This window comes from Anopheles maculipalpis, chromosome 2RL (assembly GCF_943734695.1).
Source record: "Anopheles maculipalpis chromosome 2RL, idAnoMacuDA_375_x, whole genome shotgun sequence".
In the NCBI taxonomy this organism is placed as follows: domain Eukaryota; kingdom Metazoa; phylum Arthropoda; class Insecta; order Diptera; family Culicidae; genus Anopheles; species Anopheles maculipalpis.
In genome coordinates this window covers 95559549-95582656 of record NC_064871.1, presented here as the reverse complement: position 1 = coordinate 95582656, position 23108 = coordinate 95559549, and the positions used below count along the sequence as shown (strand labels likewise).

The 23108-nt window shown below is 39.5% G+C and overlaps 1 protein-coding gene across 1 annotated transcript; it reads left to right on the top strand.

Moving 5' to 3' along the window:
• The first annotated feature begins 306 nt into the window (after positions 1–306).
• LOC126568389 (calbindin-32) lies at positions 307–18261 on the top strand. Its single transcript, XM_050224858.1, has 11 exons — positions 307–489; positions 3548–3633; positions 6276–6365; positions 8640–8726; positions 8882–8938; positions 9797–9880; positions 9999–10054; positions 10971–11016; positions 17660–17716; positions 17792–17863; positions 17938–18261. Exons 1-11 carry the CDS (start codon positions 348–350, stop codon positions 18079–18081), a joined length of 921 nt encoding a protein of 306 aa, XP_050080815.1. The 5' UTR covers positions 307–347; the 3' UTR covers positions 18082–18261.
• The last annotated feature ends 4847 nt before the right edge of the window (positions 18262–23108 follow it).

Genomic DNA, 23108 nt, shown 5'->3' with positions numbered 1-23108 from the left:
TTCTCTTGTCGTCTGTGCTTCATCGCTTGTGGGACGTGCTGAACCCATGCTCGCTCGAATGTCCGCAATAGTTCGTGACCACCAAGAACAACTCCACAATGTGTTACACGCTTCATAAGCCCCGAGCTGACCTGGTCAATCTGCTCTGAGTTATGTTCCAGGGGTGTTTGTTCGATCGAAAAACCTTAAGCACCGGGTTGTCGGCACCGACTGACAGTTCTATCCGTATCTTTCTTCAAAAAAAGGACCTGTTTTTTATTTCTCCTTCTCTCTACTACATCATACTTCCAGACGCCAGGGTTTCTTTTTCTTTGGAGAACGGTCCATACGCTTCATACAACACAATTATGGAGCAGTCGCCAAACAGCAAGGTGCATCTGGAGAAGGCACAAAACTTCATGCGCCAGTACCGGGATCCGGAGTCGCGCGAGCTGAAGAAGCTGTCCGCCAACCAGTTCATGGACGTCTGGAGCCATTACGATCGCGATGGTGAGTATGCTGGAAGTGGTGAAACTGTTTACGAAACGAACAATCCTTGTACGTGGAATGATGGATTTTCCTTTATACGATAACTTTTTATGAATCAAGTACAGTAGCGAATTCGGGATGTATTGAAGGTATCTTGAGACAGTGTTTCTTTCTGATTCGGAAGGCCGTCTAAATCAACGCAGCCTACGTCAAGGGAGTCTACGTCAAAGGAGCCAGAAATCGCCAGATTAAGCTGGCAAGCGAAGACCTCCGGTGACTAAAAGAAGCATTAAAACCAGATCATAAATTTAAACAATTGCTGGACTTATACAAGTTTCTAATTGCCTGGAACTTGAACATCTCGTTGTCTCACTCAATTATTCTCAAACTTGGCACAAATATTCAGCCACCTTGTTTTTGATATAATTGTCCCCAGTTTCGAATCATTATCGCTGATCAAATCCCTCAAAAAAAAAATTAAAGCACCCTTAGTTTGTTTGAAGACCTTTGTCGATGGGAATTGCTTACGGGACACTTTTTTTCACATTTTATTTCCATCTCTCTTCACAACTTCAATTGAATTCATTTCAAACTTTGTGTGATGTTTTGTTTTTTAGATATTTCCTTGTCCAAAAAAAAAAAAACCGTATTTATTTTATGACTTTCTTCTTCCCTCGCCTTGCACAACATTGGTTGCTTTTAAGATTCCGATATCACTTTTTTGGCATTGAAGTTGCTTATCTTATAGCCCAAGGTACAGTGTTGTTTTTGTTTCTCTTCCCAAGCTAAGGTTAGCACAATTTATTGGCAACGATATAAAGAATTTTGTGTTGCAGCAAAAAAAAGTGGCTGTCGCTTGGGAGCCAAATACCAAACGAATACAAAACGGTATAGATCGTCCCTTCGCCTTTCGGGGCTTTTATGTTGGCAGATTTTATTGTACACCGTATACCTCCACGACGGATACGCTAAGAATCTTCAATTTTCGCATGATTTCTGTGCGTCTGCTGGGGTGTGTTTTGCCAACTTCCGACAGCTACGATGGCCATTGCTATAAACTTTATCCACCTTCCTAGTCCTGATGCCCGGCGTTGTTTGCCGTCTACAGTGGCAAGTTTTATGACTCTCGCGCGAAAAGCTTTGTGTGATGAAACTTTTGGCGCCGATAATGATGCTTTTGGACTGCATATCTAATCAAATTTATTGGTTCGATTTTTTGTCTGCATGGGGTTTTCGGTTGTTTTGCCACCTACGTTACGGTCTATTATGCTTCCTGGGGAGGCTAGTGTTTTGAGGGATCTATTTTTCCCTTTTTAGTACAGAAATGAAGCTCGTGAAACTGATAGCTTTCTTTTCCGGGGTGAGTTTTATTCAACCTTCATTTTGTTGTCTATTGATAGTTCGTGTGTAAAAGGAGACTAATTTAACATAAGAATAATATTTGGAATCAAAACTTCCCTTTTATCCAACACACTTCTGGGAAGCCACCGTGGCACTCAATAAAACCGCACGCTGAGCACTTGAAGATGATGATGCTTTGAACATTAATTAAAACACCCTGTTCATTAGGTTTCCCTTGCTTCGCCCACTTTACACCATCACTTCAAAACTCATGATGTGATTAACAATTTATACAGTCAACAGGAACCGTAAACCAAAGCTTCATTAAAGGCTCGTAACGAGCGTTCGATGCAACAACAAAAAAACTGAGATTCCCAACCATACTAGCTACACCCAGTGCTGCCGAAAAACGTAAAGTGGTAAAGTACTTAATGTTGCTGCTGGCATCCTTTGCGATAGGATCGTCAAATGATTACCACTTGTAAATGGGTAAGCTTGTATTTAGCAGTATGAAGCATAGCAGGCTATACATATAAATTTGTCACGTAAGCATTAGCAACTCCTTTACCAGCGGATGACGATGATGATGATTGATAACAGTAGATGGAGTCGCGAAAGCTTGATCATCGCCAAACGTGGTGGGTGCGTAATTAAGAGTGATATTTATATTTGCTGCGCTGATTGCATACGTGCGCATTAACTGGAACGACATTTTGAATACAAATGTTTAGCAATTAAGTACAGCAACTTTTGATTTGAAAACGACGAATAGTTTTCACTCAACTAGGGCTATGTCGCAGCAAACCTTTTAAAACTTCACATTGGACTTTGTTCTCGGTTTAATGATTCTAGCGTCTAGATTGTACAGTGTTATTCACCTCGCGTGACCTACAAACTAAGGTGTATTTTAATAGAGAATATCGTAATCTTAGATTAGTATATTGAGGAGTATTTTCATCTTAAATCGATCAGTTTCTAATATAGTCGGTTAGCGCCGAAATGTAGGCAATTCGAGAACTCGTTACGTGATTGAGCGATGGTGTAAGCAGGAGCTACAATTTATTTGTATTACCTGAAAACAATTCTAGACGAAAATTGTGCCACAGTGCAGTTGTTGGATATGGATGGAACGAATCCTAAGCAATTGAAAGCTGAGTAAACTTCTCACTGAAGTGTACGACAATAATCACCAATCTTCGTCTTGCTTTGGTGGTTCGTTTTCATAGCGTACACAAAGTGTAAAATCTTAGGCAAGCTTTACTCCTGTGTGCAACATGTAGACAACCCAGCTACGGGTAATTAAAGTCAAGAAACCACTCGAGATTGCAGTGCTAAAGCAGAACACGAGAGAAGATGCTCTTTGATCTCTGGTGTAGTACTGCCATTTCATCGTGACGTAAAAAAGACTCTACTAAGAACCGAGTACTTGCCACTCTTATAGCACTCGCTGAAGTAACTTATCTGTAGATTGTTTTCTATCAATTACACAGTATCATTTAACAATTAACAGTATCAATATCCTCTTTTGTATTATGGTCTTTAATTCAAAGTGCTCTGGCATTCAGTTTTAGATATTTGTCTAGCATTATCTTTCAAAAATATAAAAAAACTTGTTTCGGAAAGGAAAATCCAAAATCCACACAAAACATTCATTTTTCTATGCTTCACGTGTTCTTGCTAACATAACAAAACTTCCTTCCTTTCGCCCGTACATTGCGTCTGCCCGCAATCACAACAGGAAACGGTTACATCGAAGGTTCCGAGCTGGACGGATTTCTCAAGGAGTTTGTCTCAAGCGCCAACGCGACCGACATCAGCCCGGAGGTAAGTTCATAACTTATTTGCACCGACAGCACTTTTCGGTCTCATCTTTCTACTCGGTGTGGCTGTTTTTTTTTTCTGTACGTGAGCGAGTGTGTGGTGTGTGTGTGTGTGTGTGTGTGTGAATGCATGGGTGGATGTTTGGCGCGGATGTATGGGACCGTGTATACGTCCTTGAAGCGAAGTAATATTCTTCCGTCGGTCAACGTTATCCATGAACAACACCGAGTAAAGAAGAAACCCATTGATTAATTCACTGATGTGTTGTTGTTTTTTTTTTTCGTCCCTACATATTTCGGTTCGGTTCTCGTTTCATTACGTTTCGTGTTACGTTTTCTTTATTTCGGTTCCCTCAGCAAAAAGCGGTTAGTATGTAGAAACTGCCTAAAACTGTGTGAGACTGCGGTTTGTGCTAGTGTAGGAAAATGATTAACAAATCGGAAAATCTATAACCCACATTAACCTCCTGTGCTTCGGAACGATGGAAACTGATTTTTAGGGAGGAAATCTAAGCGTTTGCATGTGGCAAGACACACAAAGAGGAGCAGTAGAAAGACGACATTCGCACAATTTATAACACATTTAATTATATTAAACAATACAATTCTAAAATGTAAATTGATTCTTAATTTACTTGTTTGTTTATTGTATGAAACTACTATTTCTTCATTTCAATATAAAATAATTTTCTCCTGCTTTCTTTCATATCGAAGCAAAGAATCTATTCAATCCTTTGAGGAAAGCTTTTTTTGGGAAAACATTAAATCCTTTTCCTATTACATTTAACTCCCTTAGCAGCTGTTTTTCCTGTCCTGCGCTCGCCACTAACCAGCACACAATAATCACGACAAAAAAACTGAACCTGATGCAAACGCTGATTTTCCTAACCTTTCTTACGATTGATTGCTTGACAAGCTCAAACCGTGCTCGTGCTATAACATGATCAAATCGAGTCGAATTCGAACACGAGCGCTAGCGGGCTAGATTGTTTCTAGTTTCACCTACATTTAATTAAAGCAAAATAGAAAATACTCTCCCCACTACACCCGACCACTGATTCATTGTTGAATGCTTCCAAACAATAGAAAACAGCACGGAAACCTTAACCCTAGCAAGTCCGGTAGCAAGTCTTGTGAGCCCAAAATTCACTAACCGAGCAAGTCGTTTTTCGTTTGAAATAAAATGAAAAAGAAACATTGGCTTTAGTGTCCCGTTTTTGCACCATTCCGTTCAACACCATGCACTTCTTGTGCTAGCGTTTGTCCTGTTCATAAGCCAGGCTCTGGACAATTCTACGGCACAATTGATTGGGTAGAAGTTTTTCATCATTTCATGCTCACGACGATCGCTCGCTCATAGGGTTTGAGGGCAGCCTGGGCCAAGATTTTAATAACGTTGCTTTTTAATATTAATTTTTCATCACGCACTGTCGAGAGTTTTTCTTCCTGTCATCGTGATCGTAGAAGCGTTTTGGGAAGATTGTTTGAAAAAAAAAGTGCCACCAGCACAAACAGACACACCTGTTCCTGAAGCTTTTCCAAGCAAAGTTCTAACGATAGTATGGTGGTTATTCGAAAGCGATCGCTTTGTGTTTGTGTGTATAAATATTTTTCCCCGTTTCGTTACGGCAGGCGAAGATGATTGAAATTTCATACTGGACTCGATTTTGATACACTATTTTCTTTTTTATTTTGCCTCGTCTCCGGTGTCGGGTATAAATTTAATGCCTTTAACGACGGCTTTTTGATGGCGTTAGCAGCGATATTGACAGCATCAAAAAATTAAAATTAAATTTAATATTTTTCTACCTATTTTTGCTATCGATTTAAAACATTGCTATGTTGATGAAAGATTTACTTTTCGAATGTGTATCGTTGATTTATGGTTTGAGCGTTCCGACGGTCAAGCTTGCCACATTGACCTTGCACTAAATCATGATCTCTGCTGTATGAATATTTGACGCCAAAGAACGGTATCGTTATCGGTACGTCGTTATGAGCGGTAATAAATGCTTAAATTTGTCGCTTTAATTGAGATTTAGAGCTTTTGCAAAGGTTTCGGCCGAAGATTTATGATTCAATCGTGAGAGGACCGCTGTTATCAGAGTTCGTTTGGTTTTTATAGCTCAGCCGTGCTGGTTTGGGTGGACTTTAAATTTATTGTTTCTTGTAAGTGGTTCTTTACAACTCTGATTAATATTACAAGCTTATAGGTAAAAAGAATCTTATCAGCACCATCCTAAGCACCATGTAATTGAAGTTTTCACTATCACTCTCACTAACTCTCTATGTTTCTCTCACAAAACACTCACATTATCCATGCGTGAAACCAGTTCCATGTTCCATGCATTTTCCCGGCAATCCCCTTTGCACTGATTGAATTTGATCGGTTTTCTGGGATCAAAAATTCTTAACATGTGTTAGCTAGGTGATGAATAAATCTAGCGATACCTAGATCTACTAGCAAGATGTAGCGTGCATTGCTTTGGTGTGACGTTTGCTTTATTGGTTTTTCTTGGAGCAAATTTTGTAACAATAGGTTTTGAATTACATTCTATTTTTTTCCTTCTCTACCCATTCCTCTTGTTACGTTTGTGCTGGCCTTTCTGCGTGGAAATTAATGGAAACGTAAAAAAACCGTAACAGTCGCTTACCGATGAGATGCTGGTAGAGCTGAAGTCATGCTTTATGGAGGCGTACGACGATAATCAGGATGGAAAGATCGACATCAGAGAGGTGAGTACAATGTGTGATAAAAAAATGCGTCCTTTGCTAAGTCCGATACGATTTGTTACGATGATTTTTTGAGTATTTTTACATTAAGAAAGCTATAATTTGATATTTCCCTTAGGACATAGGCTCATAGGTTTATAGGATCACTGGGAAATTCAATGAGAGCGTCAAATATTGGGCGCCTCCATTGGGCGAGCAACTAGAAACAAACATTTTGTAGATTAGATTCTATTACTAATCAAAAAGGAGCGGATATCAACTACTCAACTATTCAGAGGCCTGAAGAAAATACCTCCACAAGGAATATCTGATCAACATGCATTGCATAAGTTATACTTTTCACAAAAGGCTCATAACTGTCATAATAGAGGCTTACAATACAACTTAACAAACAATTATGCAAATTTCAAACCACCGGCCATATTTTACAAAACTTCGATCATGAAAGCGCTACCCCAAAGCTAGCACTTTTCATGCACAATCATAACAATCAACGAAAGCCTGTCGGCTTACGAAAAACTGCATCCACTCGAACGACCGAACGACGACGTTTAAGATATTCGTCCGTTCAACCATCCATTGCCTTGGCGGATCAAAGGCTTCCTTTTGCCCGTCTGCACCGAACTCTCATTTGGCAAATTGCCCGTACGCCAGCGCATGGAACCGTTCTTGGAACCGTGCCGGAATCGGGCACAGCAGCGCCCTAGTCACTTACTTTGTATGCATCGCACGTTTCGCGACGATAGTTCAAAAATGGTGAGCATGATGCTTCGTCACCCTCACGCAGGCACATCCAACTGCCCCGTTTGCCGTTACCCGTTGTGAAATGTATTCAAAATCATTTTACCATAAATCCGTCCCGTCCATGCTCTCCGGTGGCCGTGGTGAATCCGATGGAACGGACATTTTCCACTGCTGTTGATTTTAGTGTGCCTGCATGATGCGGCATCATCCCGTTTTGGGTGGTTGGACGAGAACGAAAAAGGCGCAAAGCATTACAAAGCAGGTTTCGGGAGGAAAACTTTGCGTCTATTTATAGCGCGACGGTAGACAAATTCTTTCGCATTGCCTATTATGGTTGAGGGTCCCATTGTTCGGGTAGGACGGCTTTGGAGCACTCTTTTTTTGGTTGTCCCTGTGTTTTGGTTAGGCTTTTCGTTAGAGCTAAAACTGTGTTCGATTGGACAAAAATTCGTAAAGTCCTTTCTGTAAAGGAAAATTGAAAGACGAATAAATAATATAATTTAGTGAGTTTAAGAAAAGTTAAGGCTATAAATATTCATATAAACAGACAGAAGATAAGTCAACTATTAGCTCAAGCAATCAAATTATAAAGCAGTAAAGAATATAATTAAACAAGTCGAAAAATAATTGAAAAACTACATTAATTAAGAAATAACAAAAACAATTAAACAATTAATGCAATTTGCACAGATACAACTATAAAATAGACAATCAAGATGTTCTGGAAATCACATATCCTTCATTCGATAACAATACTTTCCCTTAAGGTAGGCCGGATTTTCCTACCCCTTATCACATGCTTAACGTCCTCCCAAATGAAAGGCACACTGGCTGCCGAAATTATGGCCAAGGAAGCCATCAAGCAAATTGTGCCACAAAAACCAATCCCCATTTCTGTGTCATTACCGCCCAACAATGAGAAGAGCATTTCCTTACTCATGCTTTTCTCCCATTTTTTGTTTCGGTTTGCTCATCCCACGTTCTCCATGTTTGCTTCTTGGCTTGCCATTTGCGACCATGCGTTTGACCGTAGCCGTTGGACGAATAGATGTAAAAGAAGCCGGATATCTTGCATTCACCATAATGATTCCGAGTTTCTTCTATTGTGCTGTAGCGAATTGAGTGGAATAACTATTGAATTGGTCGTTATGAAACTAATTGTAGCTTAATTATCTCCACTCGAGGGAGGACACAGCTTCCTCCAAACTCGATCGGCAAATCTTGATCATCCACACCCGGAGCTTAAGAGTTCGTAAGCAAAAAGGGGTTTTATTCTCTTATTTGTCACCACAAGCGTACCATCTGGTCACGAGCATTCATTGGATGATGAGAATTGAATTTTAAACGAATTTCGAACACCATAACACCCCAACCACCAGCTTCAATCCACTCGTGGCAGTAAAAAGTTAATCGTTTTATTTTCACCAACATCATCGAGCGTGATAATTTTATGATGCAATATATTATCAGCAGTTAGTCATGATGATGATTCTGTTGGGAAACCGATTTTGCACTGTGCTGCTCTACTTTCAGCTCGCCCAGCTGCTCCCGATGGAGGAAAACTTTTTGCTGCTCTTTCGGTTCGATAATCCGCTCGAATCGAGCGTCGAATTTATGAAGGTAAGGCGACAAAAAACTGTCGAGCGTGGAACGCAACCGCTAAGTGATAAATCAGCATGTCCACCACACGTGAGAGATTATGTGTGTGTGGACGTGTGTGCAGCAGGTAATTAAAATTGCATTAATTGATTCAATCTGTGCTTTTTTCGTGACAGATCTGGCGAGAATATGACTCCGACAACAGTGGCTACATTGAGGCGGATGAACTAAAGGTACGTAAATTATATATAGCACCCGTTACATTACAATCATTAGCTACGATGACTACGTATCGCGTTACATGACGAACTTGCTTTAAAGTGTGACCTCGTAAACCGTCAAAACGAGGGGTTTTTTTTAAAGTCATTTTCTAAGTATTTTATTTTCTGTAATGTAAAAACTTAGGCGCACAGTCAGTAGACCATTTCATAGCCTAATGGAATTTAATCTTTCTTACAACATTGTTCTTAAGCAGAAGAAGTGTGTAATCAGTTCCTTTATCTTACGCTTTACAACGCTTGATGCACCTTTTTGTACTTATACCTAGCCTTTAACCTTTTGTCAAGAGACCGGTTGATAAATTACAACTCAGATAGAACCCAGATATGACCCCCGAAACAATCATAAACAATTTAATGTTTTTCATAAGCCCTTGCCCTGGCTAGAGTTAAGCCGTGAATCTTTAACCTTTCCCCATTAATTCCTGAGGAACAATCACGCCTTCGCGGATCGAGTTTGTGGTTAATACAGATAATAAAGTAGCGATTTAACGCCCCGTTCCCACGATCGTGCTACTCGTGCTCCAAAACTTTGACAGCTGTGACAAATAGCTGGAAACATAATTTACCACACCACAGCGGCGTCTAGAAAGGACATTTAAAGTGGCTCTCAACAGTGTCTTAATTAGCTTCCACCGCAACGCACCAATCTTGAGCACTGTACCCGCCTGTTGCAACTGTGCATCCACCACCATCCCCCTCGCCCAAACACCCGGGAAAACCAACATCAACATCAATCAGCATAATCTTTTTAACCTTCACTAACTCACTGCGCTGACTAACCCTTTCATTCTCTTTACCTCATTTTGCTAGAACTTCCTGCGGGATCTTCTGAAGGAGGCGAAAAAGATAAACGACGTGTCAGAGGACAAATTGATCGAGTACACGGATACCATGGTGAGTTGGTGCGGGAAAAGGGTGGGACACCCGATGGGTTCTTTGCTGCAAAGTTAAACGATTTGACGATTATTGGTGAGTGTTTATCGTACATGGCTATTACGCTTATCGTTCGCAGCTACGAGTGTTTGATGCAAACAAAGATGGAAGACTGCAGCTGTCGGAGATGGCAAAGTGAGTATAAGCGATGGAACAGTCATGGGTTAAGTGTATAGTTTGTGACATCCGTTTGCAAGGCATCTTGTAGCCGGAGGTCACTCGTTGGCTAATAAAAACAGAAGCGTCGTTTCTGAGTGTTTAATGGTTTTACGACATACCCTGAGGAGTGCTGGTTACAGTGCGTCGAGAGCAACAGGATTGCTTGTATAAAATTTTGAAAAAGCAGTCAGTCTATCGCCGTCCATCTGATGACTTACGAGCCTTACTGATACCACGTAGTTGAGGTGACGAACCGGATGGGATTTAAGCTTCGGTTCTGCCGTGTGAAGACCGGCACCACTGTCGCTTCTACCACAGAACCGCCCGGATGTTCTTCTTTATTGAAATCTTTTCAAACAAAACCACTTTAAAAAATCGTCTTTTCACATCAGCAACCCCAACGATTCCTTAATAATTAAAAGCAAAACTTTTCCCAAACGTACAACGTGTATCGCTTGTGTTGTTTTAAGTCATCTCTTTTTACTCAAAATTTAACACCCCTTTTGATGCGATGGGCTCAGTTGGGTTGGCGCTATGCACAAAGCAAAGGCGCTTCAGGTGTATCGTTAAACAACAGCCACTTGTTGCGTACGGTGCGAAAGAAACCGCACTCAATCTTTGATAAAAAATTACCATTCCAGATTGAAAAACAAAAACTGCTTACACACAAACACAAATGTGTCCTGTTGTTGCTGTGCGTTTCTTTTCGTAGCTTTGTTGTTGCCTACAAACAATATAAAACTTGCTGTGCACGTGGCACAACTTCAACCAAGAAGCGATCGAAAACGAGAGGAAAACGCTTCTCCTGCTCGAGTGGGTGTTTGGGCGAGTGGGCTCGTTGTTGTTTTAATTAAACTTTTCTTTTCTCCGTCCCATTTTTCACCACTTTCAGATTGCTTCCAGTGAAAGAAAACTTCCTGTGCCGGCAGGTGTTTAAGGTAGGTGTCAATAAGCCAATTTATTCGGCATATTTTACGTCGTGGTACGCGAATGGGCGGAAGCGGAAACACCGGAATTGGAACGATCTTTCTGTTTGGCGTGGGCCGAATGTTTTGCATTCATTCTATTTTTGAACATTTTTGTGTTTTTTATTGTATATTTTCTTATGAAATTGCCACACATGGCCACTAGGATTCCTTTAATATTTTTGCAACTATTACGATGTAGGGATAAACGCCCATTTTTTTCAGACATGCACCGACACGAACAAATTCTGAACCATGTTGCACATACACGAAAATTCAAGTCTTTTGCAGCTTGATAGTTCCTTAGGAAAAATAATCCTTTGCTTGCTACGGATTTTTGGTAAAATTAAACTCTATCCTGCAACTACAGTTAATAGAAATTTAACCCATTTTTAGCCTCACAACTTACACTTCGAGTTCAACATTTTTCTTTGAATGCTTATGAGCAGGGTTGCCATATGATTGATTTACATACCAGATTTCCAAAATCTATGCCTAACCAAAGATCTATCCCTTATTTAGCATTTTAAGGTAGTTTAATTTGTGTATCTATTTTCATGTTTGCCTTTCTCTTCACAAGATCCATAACCTCAAAAAGAAATTTTGTAGAGTCCAAAAATACAAACGAATCCAACAACATTGTTGGTGGATAAATGCAACATTGAAATCTTAACTGTTTGAAAAGCTTTATTTAAAGCTTTCCGTATACTTGGAATATCCTTCTGCATTATATTTACCATTTTTCGGGATAAAAAGCTGAGAAAAACATGGCAACCCTGCACCAGTGTAGCTAGAAGAATCCTGATGCACAACCTTCTGTTGTTTTTGTTCCGTACGTCACTCTGTATTCTCCCCCCTTTCCTTGAGCTTTGTATGAATGATGCTCTCAATTTAGCTCTACACTCGTTTCGTGATTATGTGCAGTCAACAGTAAGCTGTACATTATGAGGCCTACCGTTAGCTGCGGACTCCACCACACTGGTTACCACTGGTCGGTTGGCTTTCGGCGTAATGAAAGCTGATTTATGCCGTGATTTAGGCTGGGCAGGAAAGAAAAATGAAATTTTAAACGTCAGTCCATTCGTTAGCCGATGTCTGGGCGCATTCCCGTTGTTCCGGCCAGCACCAGTCATACCAGCAAAAAACTACAAAGCTTGTAGATATGACGGTATTCGGTAGACAGGGAATAGGTTGTTTGAAAGTTTGTTCGTGTCCTTCGACCGTTTTCTGTTGCTTTTCTATTCTTATTTTTTTTCCGATCGCTTAGCCGTATCATTTTTCCGCTCCGAACTAAGATGAGTGATACACATAAGACTAATTTGAAGGCACCATCCAAGGACGGTTGAAACGCTTAAGGATAGACCACAATATAGCCCAATTCAGTTCTTTTGGTTTGGTTAACCCTTAAGACGGTGGCCGTTTTTGAAAGCAATCCTGCGTGTAACAATATAAGAAATTAGGTATTAGTAGCTCAAAAACACATTCGAAAGAGCTTTGAAAAGTCCTCTAGTTTAAAGTCCTCAAGTCTCTTTAATCCAATTATTGAGTAAGTTTAAATCTTAAAGGTCACAACTATTGTTTCTGGAAGGCTTTTTATAGTAATTACCATGCTTTTTTGATTCACTTTAATGAAAAGCGTAACAATAGATACAACGTGTAAAAAACTTTAATCCCTATCGGCACCCTTTAGGGTTAGAGTTGTAGCTGTCCTTTCGCAAACTAACCGACAGACAGGGAAAAGTTTACCGAACCAAAAACTTTCTACTGAAACTTCACCTTCACCGGAAACTTTTCTTCAAACCTACCCATTTGTACGGTTTCCACATTTTTGAGTGCTCGCCTGCCAACAAATCGCTCAACAATATGCTCGGAGCGTTCCGGAATGATCCAAACTGGGCCGCAAAATATCCCAAACCCCGTAACCGTCAAGGACTCGCGCTACTAAAAAGCGAGTCCCAATATTTGCAAATAGAAGCGAATGGTTGGGGCAGAAAACTTTCACTGTCCATCTCTCCTTTTTCTTTTCGCCATCAACTTTCGGTCCCTTTTCGACTGAACGCGTCGTAGGAATCGTGGTTTGTCTTGTTATTTGTCCAACTTGCTAAGGATTTGGACTGTTTTGGGTCGGCTGAATATTTGGATAATGCAGTGAGGTTTTTTGATTTTGTTTTGGAATTACTATTGATCGACACGAAATGCAGATGCAACAAGACACTTATGCTGCAAAATAATAAACGATAAAACATCGGTCATAAGCGGCTTTTCGAATGTATTTCTGTGAGATTTCTGTAGGATCCATTTCGCCTTACTGTCTGTCTGTGTATCCGGTTTAGAGAATCAAAATAGAGTCTCTCTGGTTCGCAGCTTCTATCTTCTCATCATTCGTTCTGTTCACATTACAACGCAAAGCAACTCTCTTTCGTCCAAAGCTTTCTCACTTGCTACTTTTTTCTATTTTTGATTACTGTTTTACATACTCTTTTTCCTTCGATCTTGATGTAAAACTTTATCCTGTAAATTTACTGCTCACTTTCGTCGATGTTTTCATTTCGTTTTCCGCTTCATTCAAAGCAGCAAAACAAAACACGCAATTTTCATCATAATAATGTCACTCTATTCTTCTCTTCTCTCTATCTCTGCACCACTCTTCCGTTTGTATGCTGAAAAAATGTAAAAAATGCAACAAATTATTCAAAAATAACTAAAACATCTTTAAACCATAAAATAAAACGATTCAAACCCAAATGCAAATAAAAAATCTAAAAACCAAACACTCCTACCGAACGTTCATAATACAATTAACAACTCTTCACCTGTCCGTGTTGCCCAACACTCTGCACAAACAAATAACAAAACAACAAAACGGCAACAAACACTACCAACAACAACAACAAAACTATATGTGAAAATCCAACCAACCTCATTCTAAACCTTTCACGAGCGAACTCCCTAGGAAGGGAAAATAGATGAAGAAGTGAGTACCAGAGCTTCGGTCCAACCAGAAAGCGTCAAAACAGATTTTCAAAACTGGCTGTTTTACTCGCTCCTTAGCCGTCTGGTTTTGATTTCAAGCTCTCTCTCTCTCTCTCTCTCTCTCTCTCTCTCTCTCTCTCTCTCTTTCTCTCTATCTATTACTCTTTGTATTGTTATCATGTTCGAATGTATTTTTATTATTATTGTGTTGTGTAACTTAGCGGTAACAAGTTGTTTGTGGTTTTATTGCAATCTTCCAAATCGAGCTCAATGGGTTTTCGCTGTCGCTGGTTCGTTTATGCTGCGTCGCTTTCATTTATTACTGAACGTGGGGCTAGCTCACACATACATTTCGTTGACGAATGTGGCCGAATTCATACATTTTGGTTTGATTTCTATTTTTCCGACGTGTCCTTCACTGAAGCATTGTTCGACCCATTCAGGCTGCTTTTATTTGTTTCACCTTCCCAAATTGCATTCGGGGAATGACAATCGGGACTCGGACTTCAATTTTATCTTCCATTCGTTACCCGCAGCATTGTGTTTTTCTTATTTAATCGCTTCTTTTATACCGTTTGGGAGAGAACAATATAAAACAAAACGGACTTTATGAATGCGGTTTCCACAAGCAAACGAAACCGGGAACTCAATTTGTGAGTGCCACAATAACGACACTCGTTTGCGGTTACAATTGCACACGGTGGTGGCATAAACGTCGTTAGCCGTATGTTCGTTTACATTTTTTTCACCCAAATTGTATTGCGGTTTTTCATTTCAATTCTCCCATTTTCTGGTACAATTCTGGTCGTTTTCAACAAGTCATAAAGCACATCCGTAACGATGCAGGTGTGATTGCTTAGTAAAACGGTTCATTTTGAAATGTTCTCCCGAGTGCGTTTTTTTTTTTTTGGAAAATGGACCAATAAATCCCGAGTTCCTGTGCTGCCTCACTATCACCATCACGAACACGCTACAATAAAGAAAAACAAATATCATGTCCAGCTACTCAAAACTAAATTCATAAACGAGACGATGAAGATTCACCCCTGGTTGACATTAAATTAAAAAATATTTAACAATGTTAAGTAAACATTAAGCATGAACGTTAATTTGCATGATTCGTTGATTGATTGAGATCCTTTCCAGTGTAGAGATAATGGCTTAACATTTTATCACTTACTGTAGAAGTAGTTTAGTAAACTAGCTATATTAAGATATAATCATTGCGGATGCTTCCGATGCTCATTACAAACTAACAGTTGAGACAAAAACATTTAGTTATAGTGGGTTGTTATTGCACAAGTACAGAAATTATTTCTTTTATTTTATTTTAACAAAATTTCATAAGAAATGTTTTGGCAGTTACCTGTTAAGAAATGAATGAATGCATTTTGTTCGAATAAAACCCTATCAATGGTAAGAATCCAAGTATTTATTGAGCAGCATAACTGGGAATTATGTAAAATCACTCCTTTTAAACTCCTTTTAACTCCTGAGTGAATAAACACGAATAGCCTGTTTTCGACACCCCAGTTTCAAGCTCAATTTCCAACTCTTATCATGTATTTTTCTTTCTACACCTGTGTGTTACATGGAATACACTTCCAAGTAAATCAATGTCATAGGTCCTGTGAGTGTGTTGATAAGAGGGTGTAAGAAATTTGGCGTGAAGCTCCCATCCTGGAAATTGCAGCTCAGCTCAGGAAATTGCACCATTGCGTGGAGTGGTTGTGCAAGTCTAAAAGAATCAAGAAACTGACAGATTTAGTGTTCGTATTTCGAAACTAGTAAAACAGCACACGACAAGTGTAGTAGCAAAATTGAACAGATTTCTTTTTTATTTAAGTATTAGCATAAAATTTAAAATCCAGTAAACTTGAAGCTGAAGTCCATTCCACCCGCTAGCCTGTACTACGCCAACATATTGTAGAGTTTATCTTCCGAATACACCAGCTTCAACGTAACGATTTACTAAAGGCCACTGGTAGTATTCTTACCAACGCACACAGGCATTCCCTCTTGAGCAGCTCATATCTGATCTCTTGTTAAAATGCCTTCAAATGAATATTATGCACTGAAGCATACGACACCATACGCTTCGTTCGTTGCTACAAGATGCTACAAAAAGTCGGTCATGCGTGAAAGGAAAAAGAAAAGCTTAATAACATCCTTCACGTCAAGCCAGAGAGAAAGAGAGGATGAACGATAGCAAACCAAAAAAAAAAAAAACAAAACAAAACAATATACCACGAAAGCTTTGTTTCCTCCGAGCAGATAGCTGAGTTTTGCTCAAGGACGTACGACACTTTCCTTCCAGGAAAAAAAGCCAAATGAGCAGAAAAGCTCCCTGAGCCAGCAGCTGGGGATGCTTGGCTTCCCCGAGCAATCGGCTCGGTATCGCCATTAAGATGATTATTTTACTGTCTTCACACACGACACAGCACACTATTTTTCTGTGGACGCACTGGAAGACGAAGTTGCGAGCAAACAGTCGGGCATAGCTCAATGCGCTAGACTTGCTCCGGCTTGCTGCATTAAGCTGCCACTGTGTGTCATTTCTTTTTATTCTTTGATCCAACCTTGTTCCAGTACTTCGATCTTTGCTTTATAGTTTCTCATATGCTCTAAGACTGTCTAATACTTTGGTGCTTTGTTGTACGCGTTTTATGAGATATTTTTTCAAATTGAGTGGTTAAGCTGCTTACTAAGGATGGCAGTTTCGTAGCGTTAAATAGACGAGGAACTTGTAGACCAACATTCTGATAGTGGAGTAAACTATATTCCTTAAACCAAAGATTTCTTTCTATGGTCTTCATAGGTTTTTTGTTTCATCAAACAACTAGTTTAATAGGTGTTTAAACAAATATATTTTAATGTTTATAGTTTTATTGTGAATGAACCACTGAAATCGTTAAAAAGTGCATGAAAACAGGGTGCAAAAGTTGCTGATATTTTACTATAATTTCAAACGCTCGTAAAGAGTGCTTATGGCTAGGAAATTTGCAATACAAAGTCGCATATAACACAGCACAAATGCACCTATCGATTCCATACTGCAATTTTATTCATTTTAAAACATTTACATGTACAAGTTGTTACATTGCAACAAAATAACTATGATTTTAAGAAACATTTACTGCTTTCTTTATATCTTTTTTTCAATCTTGAGGTATTTTGATGGTCAAATTGGTTCTCTTTATAAATTACTAATTGGTGTTAGTATTGAGCTAAAAATTCTATATTCTTCTTCCTTCTCTACAACTGCTCATACCTTTTAGCAAACATGGGGTATTTTGTTAACATTAGCTTAAATTTTACTGTTAAACAAGTTTAAACTTGTTTAGTTGTTTTCTAGTAGTTTTCTTTGGCTGTTTTGGTTGAGTTACTACTGTACTGTTCGTGGAAACATTGACTACCGTTTTGTTTCTAGCACTCGTTAACAAATGTAACAAATGTTTGCTGTTTGGATTGTGTCTGTTACATCGCTGGTTTTGTTGCAGGATGCACATGTAAACAACCTTTAATCGATGGCAAAGACAACCTACTGTTTGCCCTGCATTCCGGCAGTGACTAGGGTTTGTATCCGAGTTTGCTAACTTTTTCGCTTTTTTGTTTCTATTTCTTCCTGCACACGTGTACAAAGGGTGCCGCCAAGCTAACGAAAGAAGACATCGAAAAAGTGTTTTCACTCTACGACAGAGTAAGAACCACCTTGGAATCAAAGCACGACACCAGGCGCTAATGGAATGGTTTGCCTTTTTTCGTATTCTTACAGGACAATAATGGTTCGATTGAGAACGAAGAATTGCGAGGTTTCCTGAAGGATCTGCTCGAGCTAGTAAAGAAGGTTCGTCACTTGCTCGCCGCAAAGCAACTGATTGAAGAAATAAAGTAATGATGATTTATATCTCCCCTCGCTAGGACTATGATGCGCAGGATTTGATCGAGTTTGAGGAAACGATTTTGCGCGGCGTCGGCTACGACAAGGATGGTAAAATTTCGCGCAAAGAGCTGACGATGATTTTGCTGGCGCTCGCGAAACTCCCGCCAGAGGACGATCAGTAATTAATGGCGTCGGCGGTCTGCATCGAGACTACTAGTAGCAGCCAGCCCTGTAGTAGTAGTGGTAGCAGCAGCCAGGACCCGATCACCAAGGACCTCTTTCCGCCCATCGCCAGCGTGCAGGACGGCATCAGGGATCTGTATCGTAAGTTTCGGCGAAAGATTCACAAGAAGGACTAGCAGCACTAGGCAAACAGCAGCAGCAGCAAAAGCAACAACACGCAAAACCAGGGCAGCTATGCTTTCTTAGTGTTTTTTAGTGCTTTATCGTAAACGAAACGATGCAACACCCTGCTATCATCCCGTAACGTCTGGTGGAGTACTTACGGAGGTCGAACTGGTGAGCAGTTGAGCAACCATGGAACACCATCCATCCACAAACACACACACACACACCAAAAAACACCAAAACACTACTGAACGATAAGCGCGCATCCCTTCACGGGTGCTGGCCGTGCAGTCCTGTAATGTCCAACACAAACACAGACATACACACATTTACACTCGTTGTTACAGTGCCGTTGCACAAGAACGATGCGTATGATTAGAAATATTACAACTCGTAAAAGAAAGTAAACCGTCGTACGGGCACCTCCGAAACCGACCTGTGTTACGTACTCCGTCTGCAAAAGTCTGCAAACCGGAACATCGATGGTGTCCGGAAATGAATGTTTCAATACTTGTTGTTACAGACACACACACACATACAAACGACACACAGACACTTAAAAGGCATATCTAAAATTTAAGCAAACAACACTAACTCTCTTATCTAAACTATTTCACTTAATACCCGCTTAGCTGTACGTTACCACTAACTACTACTAACCCTTCTTAATGTGGAATCGTGTTGTGTGTGCGCTTCTCTATCGGAAGAAAATGATCCCGGATACGTGTTGATTGACTGTTTAGAATCCATTCTTCACCTTTCGATGTGTTGTAATCTCTGTTTTCTCTTTCTCTCTCTATCTCTCTTTGGTAAACTATAACATCGAGAGACTGCTCAAACTGCTTTACCCCCGGATGACGGGAAGAAGTTAAACTAACACGGAATCGAACAAAGCAGTCCTTGGGGTCTATGATAGGTTAGGAGGAAGGGTTTTTTTCTGTATATGTTTTGAAATTTGAAAGCTTTGCAATATTAACTGACAGTCCTTCAATCTAGTCAGTACATCAAAAGCAGCTACTTAACAATACATCAAAATAATGATGCCTGGACTGTAGGTGGCAAGATCGAACTATTTTATTCTATGCTTGTTTTGTGGTTTGAAAAAAAAGGCGAATGTAAAGTTTTGAATATTTACACGGTTAAATGCCTTAAACTTTGGCAGGGTTAGAAGAGAAAAGAAGAGAATGCAGCGAATAGATAGGAAAATGAAAGGCTTCAATACACTGCTCGAAACTTACTCGAATTCCGTATCCGGTAGCAGTTAATTTTTTCAAACCTTCTCACTTAATTTATCATAGACCCTAAACACTTGCGATTGAAGGTTTATCGTTTTAAAAATGATACATAAGGTAAACTTCTCAGGCAACGTGCAAAACTGAGACGTGATGGTGGATAGAAATGACGCGTATTGCATCCTACGTACGTACGTAAATATGAGTGATATGAGAATCGTTGTGGCCTAAGGGACAAGGGCTAAATTGTGCTATTACACTTACCACACTTATCGATATCGTTTCCGGTACGCGTTTGCATAAGCAACAGAGCACCACACTACGGAATGAAACATTTTGCAAACCGAACTGGAGGTACAGTGCAGTGCCAAATATTGTGTTGTGTCATCCTTATCCCAAATCCAATCGAAGTGTTTGGATAAGTTAACATTTTTAAACCAAGTTACTTACTTACCGGAAGCTGCTAATGGGGTTAACAGGGAGAGGAAAAAGATGTAAGTTTTGGTAATGGGGAAGCACGATTCGAGCTAGAGCTTGCTGTTCCTACAGGACTCAAAGATAATTTATTAGCTACAAAAGTTGTTTAAAAGTTGAAGAAACAAAAATGGAAAATCTTATTTTCCACTTTACTCTTATGTTAAAAGTTAAGGTATTTATTCAAATAACCAGTTATGTGACTCATGTGATGGGAGCTTTGGCTCTATTGTTGAGCAGTTCCGCTTTTTGATGTCCTTTTCTGCTTGGTTTAACGTCCTTCTAAGGTCACAACCGGTCGGTTTAAGACCGGCGCCGCTGTCGCCTACACCAGCGGGCCGCCCCGGTGATAACGTTTTTGATGTAGAGTACACAAATAGATACACCAAAATTCTCATAGACTTCTTCGTCTGTGTTTTATGCTACAACTTTAAAAGGTCTCTTTTCTTTCTTCGTTGACATGATAATTACCCGGAGCTGGATCGTGTGCCCGGACCAGTTGGATAGGATTCACTACCGTTTCGGCTTTCTAAATTCAAATAGAAATTCTTTCAAAGCCAAACTTACACACTGTCTAGAAAGACCAACTGTTGCTGCTTTTAGTTTGGACATTACAGTGTGTTGATTTCCGTTTTCTGGTTTGTGTTTGTGTTATTGATTAAATGCAATTGTTACAGTAACAAAAAGAAAGATGATGTTATCCATGTTACGCTGGCTTCATAAGAAAAAGCTTCTTGCTTGCTGCTCCCTTTGATGTGGAGAATAAGAATGTCCGGATATTCTTCTTATTATAATATCACCGGAACTGAATGTATGCATGTGATGTGATGTTGATAGGAACCGCACCCAGTCACCCTCAATTCCCACCCTCTCTCCTTTGCCCCTTTAATCGAAAATCCTTAAAAAATGTGGGGCGAGTTTAAAAAAGATCTAATAAAGCTACAACTTTCTCTATCTATCAATCTAAATGTTTCCTAACGCAAAAAAAAAAAACACAAATTCTTATTCGATGCGTACGTGACACGTTGAACGTCGCTAAATTTAACCTGCTACTGCGTCATTGTTACCGATTGAACGTTAAACAGTGTTTAAGAAGAGACTATTTATGTCCGATAGTTAAAACCACCACACAAAACAATGATTCAAACACATACTTTTTCCGTTTGCTCAACAAACATTGCTGGTAAAAAAAATATGTGGAGGTTGAGAAAATCCAACCACACAAACAACAGAAACCTACAAGAGTTCCTTACTCTTTAACATGGTCACAATACGCTACGCGGCAACAAAACCTAAACACACTGAACACAATAACAAAACACACCATACACAAACACGTAACGCTGCATCCCGTTCCGAAATGGATGTAAAGATTGTAGACAAATGCCTTTTGTTTTTGTTAGTAGACTTTAGCAGCAGATTTTTACTGGCACTATAGTGCAAAGTGCAAATATATTACTGTTAAATATAAATAAAAGATGGGAAAATGTAACAAACCGGTGTTGGTGTTTCAATATTGAATGTATTGACTTAGTGTTCAGTAAATAGTTTTTCGCTATGGTGTTTGCTGATATCCGAACATGATTGCTTACATTATTAAATTTTGTATTTGAAAAAGGTTATTTAATTGGCTTTCTCAGATTAAACTACAAGGTATCATCTAGCTATTGAGTGAGACAGTGAAAATATACCGAACTAACTTCCATCCAAAAGACAACAAATTTTGTCCTGTTTCGATTCTTCTTGAAGGTAGAAAAATCTAACAGCAGGTTCGTTAGGAAAATATTCTCTCGGATATGTAGTGTAAAAATCGTTAAAATTTGTTTATTCTTCTAAACGATTGTAACTGATTTTCTGTTTGATACAATTCTCTAAAGCTATTACTGGAACTTATTTACCATCTTCAAAGCACTGCGAAAGCTTCGAAATATTGTTTTTTTGTAGTACGTGCACCCCTCGCTAGGTAGCACTACTGTGCACTCTGATGAAAAGAGGAAAACCAGTCCTTGCACGAGAAGAAAATCAATCGGATAAGGGATTATGTGTAATGCATGTCTTTATTGTTAAGTTTAGTAAGTTTGTGAAGCACTTCCACATTTAAAGTATTTTTGTAAATATTTTTTTCCTCTATGAAAGCACATACTGACAAGTTAGAAATTTACTTTTTCAGGAAAATTGTGCAAATGCTCATATAAATACTAATTATATTTACATATAACACATACATACAAATTTACATACAATAACAAATTATTTCCATTTCAGCGCAGCTAGAGAACCTCACAAATCTCACCAGGAACACCATCGAAAGAAACAATCTTAAGTCGTTTGTTCTTTTAAGCTTTCGCACAGTACTTTTTCTAGCAAGAAAACATTTTTTTAATTCATATTACTGGAACATCCCTTGACACGTGCCTATAAGGTCACGCAAACCACCAACGGGAAAGAAAGGGTGTATTGGGAGATTGGGGTGGACCTGGAAAGGAAGGAAACAATTACGCACACACAAACCTACAGTGAAAACGCAAACCCCTCATCCAAAACGAGATGAAAAGGCAATCGCAGCCTACTCTGGTCGGTGCAGATGGAAGCATGCGCAGAAGGTACAACGATTCAGTCGATGACCTGCCCACGGTGCCCCTGCAAATGACGACAACAGTAGATTGATAAAGTAAAGTTTAATCTAATATAAGAGCTGTGCTTGAATAAATGTCCCAGGCAGTTGATAACATTTGCTCGTCACACCTATTTTAATCGCAATCGAAGGACTGCAGTAGCGGGGAACTCGTTTCTTTCCCGATGGAAGGAAGGAAAAAACAGCAAACTTAGCGTCCTTCGGAAGAAGCATGACGTCACTGGAGACAGAGTATGGGACACGCAAGCGCATCTCTTGAGGGTATGGTAAGCCACCAGGAAAAATCGAACAGCTTGAGATTGCTAACACAAATCGATTTGAACGACAGTTTAGATGATTCTCAACCGTGGCTAAGCCATCTGCAGGATGGAAGGCTGGTTTGACTTGAGCGATACAAGTGTTTCTCAGGTCATACAACAAGTGATCACATGTTGAAAACAATGTCCAATAGTGGAAATATAACAACAGGAGAATAAAATAAAATTTCATTTAAAAAAGCACAACGAAAAAAGGGACCAGA